This window comes from Hyperolius riggenbachi, chromosome 4 (genome assembly GCF_040937935.1).
Source record: "Hyperolius riggenbachi isolate aHypRig1 chromosome 4, aHypRig1.pri, whole genome shotgun sequence".
In the NCBI taxonomy this organism is placed as follows: Eukaryota; Metazoa; Chordata; class Amphibia; order Anura; family Hyperoliidae; genus Hyperolius; species Hyperolius riggenbachi.
In genome coordinates, this window is record NC_090649.1 from 338,402,497 (window position 1) to 338,413,731 (window position 11,235).

General features: G+C 40.8%; 1 protein-coding gene across 5 annotated transcripts in view; it reads left to right on the plus strand.

The window, feature by feature from the left end:
• TFB1M (transcription factor B1, mitochondrial) overlaps window positions 1-10,102 on the plus strand; it is a 247,821-nt gene extending 237,719 nt beyond the window's left edge. For all 5 annotated transcript variants that reach the window (XM_068231877.1, XM_068231879.1, XM_068231878.1 and 2 more), the window contains one exon: window positions 9,774-10,102. In XM_068231877.1, coding sequence (XP_068087978.1) covers window positions 9,774-10,017 — 244 coding nt within the window. In that variant the 3' untranslated portion in view covers window positions 10,018-10,102. The remainder of the gene's footprint in view (window positions 1-9,773) is intronic.
• Window positions 10,103-11,235: the final 1,133 nt, after the last annotated feature.

The window sequence follows — 11,235 nt, forward strand, 5'->3', positions numbered from 1 at the left end:
GATCGGGGGACTGCACTTGGCTCATCCACTTGCTCCCACCATTGTGTTCCCATCGCTGCGAGTGCGTGCGGCCAGACTGCACCTGCGCCGACTGGCCCTGACTGGCCAAATTACCAGACCGCCTAGCGGTGGATCCAGGCTGCCTGGGAGGACTGCGAGGGACAGATGAGCCTGAAGGGGGGGGGGGGGGGAGGAAGCCCTAGGTATGCATAATTTTATTTTTTCTTTTCATCTCAGGTACCCTTTAACAGGCTCCAGGAGTACAGTGACATTGATGGTTTAATCCTCCGGTGGTCCCACTCCTTCTTGGCTGGTAGGACACTAAGGGTATCTTTGGTGCCTTTCCTGTTTAATCCAGTACTGCTAAAATATGGTGTGTCCCAAGGCTCAATAATATACCCTTTGATGTTCACCATATACAGTGCTGCCCATAATTATTCATAACCCTGGCAAATTTTGACTTAAAGTTACTTTTATTCAACCAGCAAGTAATTTTTTGACAGGAAATGACATAGGTGTCTCCCAAATGATAATAAGACGATGTACAAGAGGCATTATTGTGGAAAAAAAACATGTTCTCACTGGAAAATAATCATCCTAAAACAGTCTAACATACCACTGCTATGCTGATGAAACAGCGCTATACAGTGGGTTGCAAAAGTATTCAGCCCCCTTGAAGTTTTCCACATTTTGTCACATTACTGCCACAAACATGCATCAATTTTATTGGAATTCCACGTGAAAGACCAATACAAAGTGGTGTAATCGTGAGAAGTGGATCGAAAATCATACATCATTCCAAACATTTTTTTACTAGTAAATAACTGCAAAGTGGGGTGTGCGTAATTATTCAGCCCCCTGAGTCAATACTTTGTAGAATCACCTTTTGCTGCAATGACAGCTGCCAGTCTTTTAGGGTATGTCTCTACCAGCATTGTACATCTAGAGACTGAAATCCTTGCCCATTCTTCTTTGCAAAACAACTTCAGCTCAGTCAGATTAGATGGACAGCGTTTGTGAACAGCAGTTTTCAGATCTTGCCACAGATTCTCGATTGGATTTAGATCTGGACTTTGACTGGGCCATTCTAACACATAGATATGTTTTGTTTTAACCCATTCCATTGTTGCCCTGGCTTTATGTTTAGGGTCATTGTCCTGCTGGAAGGTGAACCTCCGCCCCAGTCTTAAGTCTTTTGCAAACTCCAAGAGGTTTTCTTCCAAGTTTGCCCTGTATTTGGCTCCATCCATCTTTCCATCAACTCTGACCAGCTTCCCTGTCCCTGCTGAAGAGATGCACCCCCCAAGCATGGTGCTGCCACCACCATATTTGACTGTGGGGATGGTGTGTTCAGAGTGATGTGCAGTGTTAGTTTTTTGCCACACATAGCGTTTTGCATTTTGGCCAAAAAGTTCAATTTTGGTCTCATCAGACCAGAGCACCTTCTTCCACATGGTTGCTGTGTCCCCCACATGGCTTGTGGCAAACTGCAAACAGGACTTCTTATGCTTTCTGTTAACAATGCCTTTCTTCTTGCCACTGTTCCATAAAGGCCAACTTTGCACAGTGCATGACTAATAGTTGTCCTATGGACAGAGTCTCCCACCTGAGCTGTAGATCTCTGCAGCTCATCCAGAGTCACCATGGGCCTCTTGACTGCATTTCTGATCAGCGCTCTCCTTGTTCGGCCTGTGAGTTTAGGTGGATGGCCTTGTCTTGGTAGGTGTACAGTTGTGCCATACTCCTTCCATTTCTGAATGATCGCTTGAACAGTGCTCCGTGGGACCTGTCTTGTGTGTTCTTTGGACTTCACGGTGTTGTTGCTCCCAATATTCTCTTAGACAACCTCTGAGGCCCTCACAGAGCAGCTGTATTTGTACTGACATTAGATTACACACAGGTGCACTCTATTTAGTCATTAGCACTCATTAGGCAATGTCTATAGGCAACTGACTGCACTCAGATCAAAGGGGGCCGAATAATTATGCACACACCACTTTGCAGTTATTTATTTGTAAAATAATATTTGGAATCCTGTATGATTTTCGTTCCACTTCTCATGTGTACACCACTTTGTGTTGGTCTTTCATGTGGAATTTCAATAAAATTCATTCATGTTTGTGGCAGTAATATGACAAAATGTGGAAAACTTCAAGGGGGCCAAATACTTTTGCAACCCACTGTATTTATTATTCAAACTTGGTGGGATGGACCTACTTAAAAAATAAATGGTTGCTTAGTTGAGTTTCAGGAGTGGATGAAGAACAACTGGCTTAAACTAAATGTGGACAAAAATGAACTTCTTGTCATCGTAAGTCAGCTGCTGTGAAGTACTCATTTTTTCACTTAATGCAAATGTAAAGTGAAATTAAAATAAAAAGTCAGATACTTACCTATGGAGAGGGAAGGCTCTGGATCTAATAGAGCATTCTGGTTCTTCTCGCTGTCCCTTTGTTTCAGCATTGTCACTCTGTTCAAATCTTCTGCTACTGGAGCCTTTGGTAGGACAGGCGGCTCCATACTGCGCATACGGAGCACCTCATATCTTCCAACCCGTGTCCATACCTTAATCATGTCACAACTAGGCTCTTGCAATACCCTCAATACAAGGCCTTCCAAGTAAAAACCTGCAGCTAGTACATAATGCTGCCACAAGGCTGTTAACAAGCCAACCCCACCATTGCAACATAACCCCCTTTTGCGCTCTCCACTGGCTACCCATAACATGGAGAATTTTTCTTTCAAAATTGGCCCTACTAACATTCAAAGCTCTACACAATTTAGGCCCAGCATACTTGAAGGATTTGTTGCAACTCCATAACGCCTCACTACCTCAGATCAACAGGATCTAATAAAACATTTGGAGTCAGAACCTCCTGTCATGCTGACACTACCCTTTGGAAATTCTTAATATACCAGATCAAGACAGCTCCAACCCTGGTGGTGTGTAAATCCAAACTGAAAAGCCACCTGTTTAGTATGGCATTTATGAACACAAACCTTTTCCTCTGCAACACATTCCACCCTGAAACTGTGTATTGATTGAAACATATATATGCTGTTTGAGTCATATGAGAGAAAAGCTCTGTACAAATTGTCTTATTGTTTCCTTCCTTTCTACAGTGATTTCTATGAATTTCTATGAAACACCTTTTCACATATCCATTTGAGCTGCACTTCCTACAATCCTCGATAGTTGTCTACCTGCATCCTTGCAGAGATTAATTTTACCGGTCGCTTAAACAATCAAAACTTAAGAATTTGAGCAGGTGGAAATTAATTGCTATAACATTACTCAATCAGTTGCCACTAAACCTGGGTACACTTGCTAGACTGTTCTTGGCCAAGGCAGCCATTTGAGTGTAACCTCTGCTGAGAATCTAACGCGTGACCAACGGTAACTAATACCCCTTGATGCACCAGCGATCAATCCACCTGGCGAATGGACTTGACTGCAGGGCTGTGGAGTCGGAGCAATTTGAGGTACCTGGAGTTGGAGTCGGAGTCGGTGGTTTCATAAAGTGAGGAGTCGGAGTCAGGAGTGGGATGATTTTTATACCAAATCCACAGCCCTGGTAAGTATTAGACTAAGGAGTCAGAGTCTAGGAGCGGGAGTCGGACACATTTTGGGTACCTGGAGTCGGAGTTGGCCGACCAAGACCATTATAAAATTTGCAAGAGAGAGGAGTTGTGAAACTAAGCCCCTAATAAAATGTGTGGGGAAGGGGTGCATAGTGAAAAATGTTGGTGTAGCATATTATAAAATGTGTATGAGAGGAAAAGCTGAAAAATTGAGGGTGTGGGGTTATGGAGCACATACTAAAATGTGTGTGTGGAGTATTACTAATTTATATAGAGTTGAGATCTTCCACAGCAATTTACAGAACAGAATCTTGTTACTTGATTGTCCTCAGAGAAGCTCACAATCTAATTTTACCATAGTCATAGTCTAATGTCCTACTACAGTAGCAAGAAAAAGTATGCGAATTCTTTGGAATTATATGAATTTCTGCACAAATTGGTCATAAAATTTGATCTAATCTTTATCTAAGTCACAACAATAGACAAACACAGTCTGCTTAAACTAATACCACACAAATAATTAAATGTTTCCATGTTTTTATTGAACACAACATGTAAACCTTCACAGTGCTGGTGGAAACAAGCATGTGAACCCTGGGAATTAATAACTGGTTGAACCTCCTTTGGCAGCAATGACTTCAACCAAACATTTCTTGTAGATGCAATTAAGATGTGCACAACAGTCAGATATAATTCTTGACCATTCAGAATCAGAATCATTTATTTCTCCACGTAAAAATGGGGGGTTGTACCCGGAATTGGTTTTGCCTCATACAGGTTCTGGAAGAATGAGGGGGGGGGGGGGGGGGGTAATGTCAGAAAGCCAAGAGCCGAGGCTGCCAACTATGGCACTACCATTCCTCTTTGCAGAACTGTTTCAGTTCAGCAATATTCTTGGGATGTCTGGTGTAAATCGCTTTCTTGAGGTCATGCCACAGCATCTCAGTCAGGTTGAGGTCAGGACTGGGCCACTCCAGAAGGCATATTTTCTTCTGTTTAAGCCATTCTGTTGTTGATTTACTTATATGCTTTGGGTCGTTGTCCTGTTGCAACACCCATCTTTTGTTGAGCTTCAGCTGGTGAACAGATGGCCTTAAGTTCTTCTGCAAAATGTTTTGATAAACTTTGGAACTAATTTTTCCTTCGATGATATCAATCCATCCAGGCCCTGACGCAGCAAAGCAGCCCCAAACCATGGTGCCCCCGCCACCATACTTCACTGTTGGAATGAGGTTTTGATTTGTGTGTGCCATGCCTCTTTTTCTCCACACATAGTGTTGTGTGTTTCTGCCAAACAACTCAACTTTGGTTTCATCTGTCCACAGAATATTTTGTCAGAACTGCTGTGGAACATCCAGGTGCTCTTTTGCAAACTTTAACTGTGCAGCAATTTTTGGGGGACAGCAGTGGCTTCCTTGTGGTATCCTCCCATGAACTCCATCCTTGTTTAGTGTTTTACGTATCATAGATTCGCTAACATGGATGTTAGTATATGCTAGAGACTTTTGTAAGTCTTTAGCTGACAATCTAGAATTTTTCTTCACCTCAATGAGCATTCTGTGCTCTTGCAGTCATCTTTACAGGACAGCCACTCCCAGGGAGAGTTGCAGCCGTTCGGAATTTTCTCCATTTGTAGACAATTTGTCTTACCGTGGTCTGATGAACTGCAAGGCTTTTGGAGATACTTTTTATAACCCTTTCCAGATTTATGCAAGTCAGCAATTCTTAATCATAGGTCTTCTGAGACCTCTTTTGTGCTAGGAATCATTCACATCAGGCAATGCATCTTGGGAAAGCAAACCCACAACTGTTGTGTGTTTTTGTAGGGCAGGACAGCTGTAGCCAACACCTCCAATCTCATCTCATTGATTGGACTCCAGCTGGCTGACACCTCACTCCAATTAGCTCTTGGAGATGCCATTAGTCTGGAGGGTCATATACTTTTTCCACCTGCACTGTGAATGTTTACATGATGTTTTCAATAAAACATGGAAACATTCAATTATTTGCATGGCATTAGTTTAAGCAGACTGTGATTTTCTAGTGTTGTGACTTAGATGAAGATCAAATCAAAGGGTTTACATACTTTTTCTTGTTACTGTATATTATTGTTTTGCATTTATATAGCATTAATATATTCCACAGCACTTCATAGAACAGAATAATGTCACTAAGGCCTCACTCCCACTATGCAACACACAGAAAAGCTCACAGTCTAATCCTTACCATAGTCATAGTCAAATATATTATTATTATTATTATGTATTTATATATCACTGACCTCTTCTGCAGCACTTTACTATCTAATCCCTGCCATTTTCATATGTCCCTAGTCCCTACCATAATCTAAGGGCAATTTTAAATTGGGTGAGGTACAATTAACTTATCAGTATGTTTTTGGAAAGGAACCAGATTGCCCAAAGAAAACCTACACCAACACAAAGTTGGAAATTGAACCCAGGACTTAAAGAGGAACTCCAGTGAAAATAATGTAGTAAAAAAGTGCTTCATTTTTTACCATAATTATGTATAAATGATTTAGTCAGTGTTTGCTCATTGTAAAATCTGACATTTATTACATGGTGACATTTTTACTGTGGGCAGGTTATGTAGCTGCTCCTAGCTGTTTTGGCTGTTAGAGACAGCTGTAAACAGCTAATTCCTGTCTGTGAACCTTGTTACATTGTGGAAGTTTGCCCAGAGTACCGCGGTACTCAGAGCTTCTTGTGGGAGGGGTTTCAGCACAAAATCAGTCATACAGCGCCCCCTGATGGTCTGTTTGTGAGAAGCATTATATTTATCATGTAAAAGGGGGTATCAGCTACTGATTGGGATAAAGTTCAATTCTAGGTTGGAGTTTCTCTTTAAGTACTGCAAAGGAACGAGTGTTAGCTATAGTACCACCACTTCTAGTGATATATGCACTGTTCAGTTCTAATTCCCAGATCCACCCAAAACTTTGTTCTTTGTTTTTGGTACAGTAGAAAATAGTAATAACCTTTGTAAACATTTTGTTATCAATGCCTTTATTCTTGTAGGTAAATGTTTTCCTCACTTTCTTTCAAATTAGGGAGAGGAAAATATTTTTGGGCAAGGGAAGGTGCAACATCAAATAAACTTAAAAAGTGGGGTACAGACAGGTTTGTAGCACTGTCAGTAAGGCCCTACTCTGCCTATGCCGGTAGTTCAGATTTAATTTCATGGTGTCTCACGAGTAGAATAGAAGAATTCTGCCCAGCAGTAATAAGCCAACAGAGGTTCTAAGCCAATGTTTTGGCTGGATTTGGAATACAGACAGTAGACCATGACTGAGTATACAGGTAAAGCCTGAAATGTAATCATAGTTTTGCAGCAACTACATCACACTAAAGGTGGCCATTAACGATACAATTCTTTGTACAATTAATTCTCTGATTCATTAGTAATATCAATTGCATTGATCCAGTTTTTGGATTAATTCAATTAATCTGATCGAATTGGAGCTATCCTTAGTAGGCCTGCACAATCATTTCTGATTGATTGATCGTCCAAATAATCGTATCATAAATGTCCACCTTATTATCCCAGGAGATGTTAAAGAACACTGGACTACCAAATCTCTTGCAATGGCAAATGTCATTGTTTGGCTTCATAATCAGAGCACTGAACTGCAATAGTGTGTGTGGCTGGGTTGCATAAAGAAGCCAATACTACCTAAAAAGAAAATTGATGCCCATCTGCAGTAGCCAGAATAATGCTCTGTGAATGTATGGGACAATCATAGCATGTTTTGCGATTACTCTGCTGCAAGGCACTGTATACTGACCTGAGAAAGCGGGCTATTGCTATTGCCCATGAAACGTGTTGTGTATTTGTGTTCTGAATAAATATTATTTTCCAGTTATACTAGTGTATGCTCTTCAGGAGAGCTAAGAGATTACCTCTCGTTTGATTATAGTCGTTATTAGAATACAACATCCCTGTGCATCAGGCGCCTCCATCCCAATAATTTTCTAGTTAGAGCTCCCTTAGATGTAATAGTTTCTTTCCAAAACTAAAGAACCACAGGAGAGCGACCATCCAGCATCTGGCAGGACCTGGAAAACCGAACAGGGATGGTCTATTTCTCACTAGCTTATACAGTGGTTACAGGGACCTGCAAGCTACTTTTGTGAGTATAATTACAGTGGGTTGCAAAAGAATTCGGCACCCTTGAAGTTTTCCACATTTTGTCACATTACTGCCACAAACATGAATCAATTTTATTGAAATTCGTGGATCGAAAATCATACATTATTCCAAACATTTTTTACAAATAAATAACTGCAAAGTGGGGTGTGCGTAATTATTCGGCCCCCTGAGTCAAGACTTTGTAGAACCACCTTTTGCTGCAATTACATCAGACAGTCTTTTAGGGTATGTCTCTACCAGCTTTGCACATCTAGAGACTGAAATCCTTGCCCATTCTTCTTTGCAAAACAGCTCCAGCTCAGCCAGATTAGATGGACAGCGTTTGTGAACAGCAGTTTTCAGATCTTGCCACAGATTCTCGATTGAATATAGATCTGGACTTTGACTGGGCCATTCTAACACATAGATATGTTTTGTTTTCAACCATTCCATTGTTGCCCAGGCTTTATGTTTAGGGTCATTGTCCTGCTGGAAGGTGAACCTCCGCCCCAGTCTCAAGTATTTTGCAGTCTCCAAGAGGTTTTCTTCCAAGTTTGCCCTGTATTTGGCTCCATCCATCTTCCCATCAACTCTGACTAGCTTCCCTGTCCCTGCTGAAGAGATGCACCCCCCGAGCATGATGCTGCCACCACCATATTTGACGGTGGGGATGGTGTGTTCAGAGTAATGTGCAGTGTTAGTTTTTTGCCACACATAGCGTTTTGCATTTTGGCCAAAAAGTTCCATTTTGGTCTCATCTGACAAGAGCACCTTCTTCCACATGGTTGCTGTGTCCCCCACATGGCTTGTGGCAAACTGCAAACGGGACTTCTTATGCTTTCTGTTAACAATGCCTTTCTTCTTGCCACTCTTCCATAAAGGCCAACTTTGTACAGTGCATGACTAATAGTTGTCCTATGAACAGAGTCTCCCACCTGAGCTGTAAATCTCTGCAGCTCGTCCAGAGTCACCATGGGCCTCTTGACTGCATTTCTGATCAGCGCTCTCCTTGTTCGGCCTGTGAGTTTAGGTGGATGGCCTTGTCTTGGTAGGTTTACAGTTGTGCCATACTCCTTCCATTTCTGAATGATCGCTTGAACAGTGCTCCTTGGGATGTTCAAGGCTTTGGAAATCTTTTTGTAGCCTAAGCCTGCTTTAAATTTCTCAATAACTTGATCCCTGACCTGTCTTGGACCTGTCTTGTGTGTTCTTTGGACTTCACGTGTTTTTGCTCCCAATATTCTCTTAGACAACCTCTGAGGCCCTCACAGAGCAGCTGTATTCGTACTGACATTAGATTACACACAGGTGCACTCTATTTAGTCATTAGCACTCATCAAGCAATGTCTATAGGCAACTGACTGCACTCAGATCAAAGGAGGCCGAATAATTATGCACACACCACTTTGCAGTTATTTATTTGTAAAAAATGTTTGGAATCATGTATGATTTTCGTTCCACTTCTCATGTGTACACCACTGTGTTGGTCTTTCATGTGGAATTCCAATAAAATTGATTCATGTTTGTGGCAGTAATATGACAAAATGTGGAAAACTTCAAGGGGGCCGAATACTTTTGCAAGCCACTGTATGTATACTTACACCTGCTAAATCTGTATATATACTTACACCTGCTAAGCCACTGTATATATACTTACACCTGCTAAATCTACTAACGATACTGCACTATTGTACCCAGTTCTCTCTCTGCTTATCGTCTAGGCGTTCCTGAGTACATGGCTACTACAGGAAGCACTGAAACTTTTCTACTTTATCCTTGAGCTTGCATTGTTCAATAAGAGTGAATTAAAATCCAATACTCAGGACTGATCAACAGTGGATAGAAACATTTGGTTCCCATTATGGCTACCCGAGGCAGCATATCAATTACTGAACGCAAAGGGCCACATACTTTTTTTGACACAGCGTTATTTCACCTTAGATCATTTTCATTTCAAATAAATGAAGATGTATGATGTTTTGTATTTCTAAAAACACAATAGAAGCTTCCAAAATACTAATATAACAATTTTTGTTTCATAGATTATTATTCCCAGAAGATCAACGCAAAGAACTTACTTACAAAATGCTGACATTAGCCAATGTGGAACCAACAATACGACCATCTGAACTGTCAATGAATCATTTCTGTGGTTTATGCAATGCATATAGAGAACTGAGTGACCAGAACCCTAAATTGTTTGCCTATAACTTTAGAGAGGAGCTTTATCAAAAAAGACTGCATAATAAGCGTCAGGAAATTGAAGACAATGAAGATATTTTATAAAACATAGAGCTCAGAAGCTGCAGCGCCTAAAATTAATTGCAGAATTAACGTGTAGTAATAAATATTATTCTTACCACTTGCATAACATTGATTTGGTGGATTTTCTTTGAAAAAAAATCATAAATCTAGGACAACTTTTCTAACTCAAGTTTTGACTCAAGCAGGTACATCAACCAGCTGTTATTTCACTAACCTTTTAGCGGTTCACGCTATGCTCCAATATAATATAGGCTGAGTGGTTAGCATTCTCACACTTAATTCTCCTACACTTCTTTAGGTTTGAACTGGGGTTCCACCTCATGAAATGGGCAGATCTGTTTGGTTAGTGGTTTTTTTCTGTCAGCTCATGAAAAAAAAGGTTCCGTTTTAAAATTGAAATCTAGAAAATGTGAATGAGAACTATTTTGGTGGCTGCTGTTTTGGTGGAATGCTTGATAAGATAGTGCTGCAAATTTATTCAGCAGTAAGTGACGATGGCCATGAGGTACAGAGAAAGTCTTGTTCACAACAATTCTCAAAAGGGAAAACAAGCAAATTACCAGGCTGGATGAGTGCACCCATGATGTCACATTGCAAATTTCTTTTACATTGCACAGCCATCATGACAGGATTTCCCAGGCACAGCCATCATGTCCCAGGCAATCCCATCAGTAACAAATTACACTTTTTTTTCTTTTTTTTTCGAATGGATTCTGAAAAAGATGTTCATTTAGAAACATAACTGTAACTTTTAATATATATTATTATCAATGTTTTTGTTCTCTTAAAAAAAAAAAAAACTATGGTAATCCCTTTTCCCTACAGATAATCATTAGCTGAGAGCCAGTAAGCATGTGGTCCCTTCCATGCATACATGTAATTAAGGCGCCAGGAAATTTGGGCGCAAGGTAAAGTCGAAAAATGCATCATGCTGCTCTTGCAAAAGTCCCAGCAGGGTTAATTACTATTCCCCCTCCATGCCACCATATACACTGGGATAAGATGTAATTTGGCTTCCAGCTATGGCTGGTGCCCGAATTACACTGTTTTTATCATAATTTGGATTCCAGCTTTTGACGGCACCCAAATTACTGACTGAGTGCCACTATAGCCGTGGCCTATGGTGGCACCCATATTTTTCTCACTCTTTCACACAAAGACAATAATCAATATAGCTTTAAACATTTGGTGGGTACCTTGTGCAGGGAAGGGTAATATACTCTAACAAAAAACCTTTTC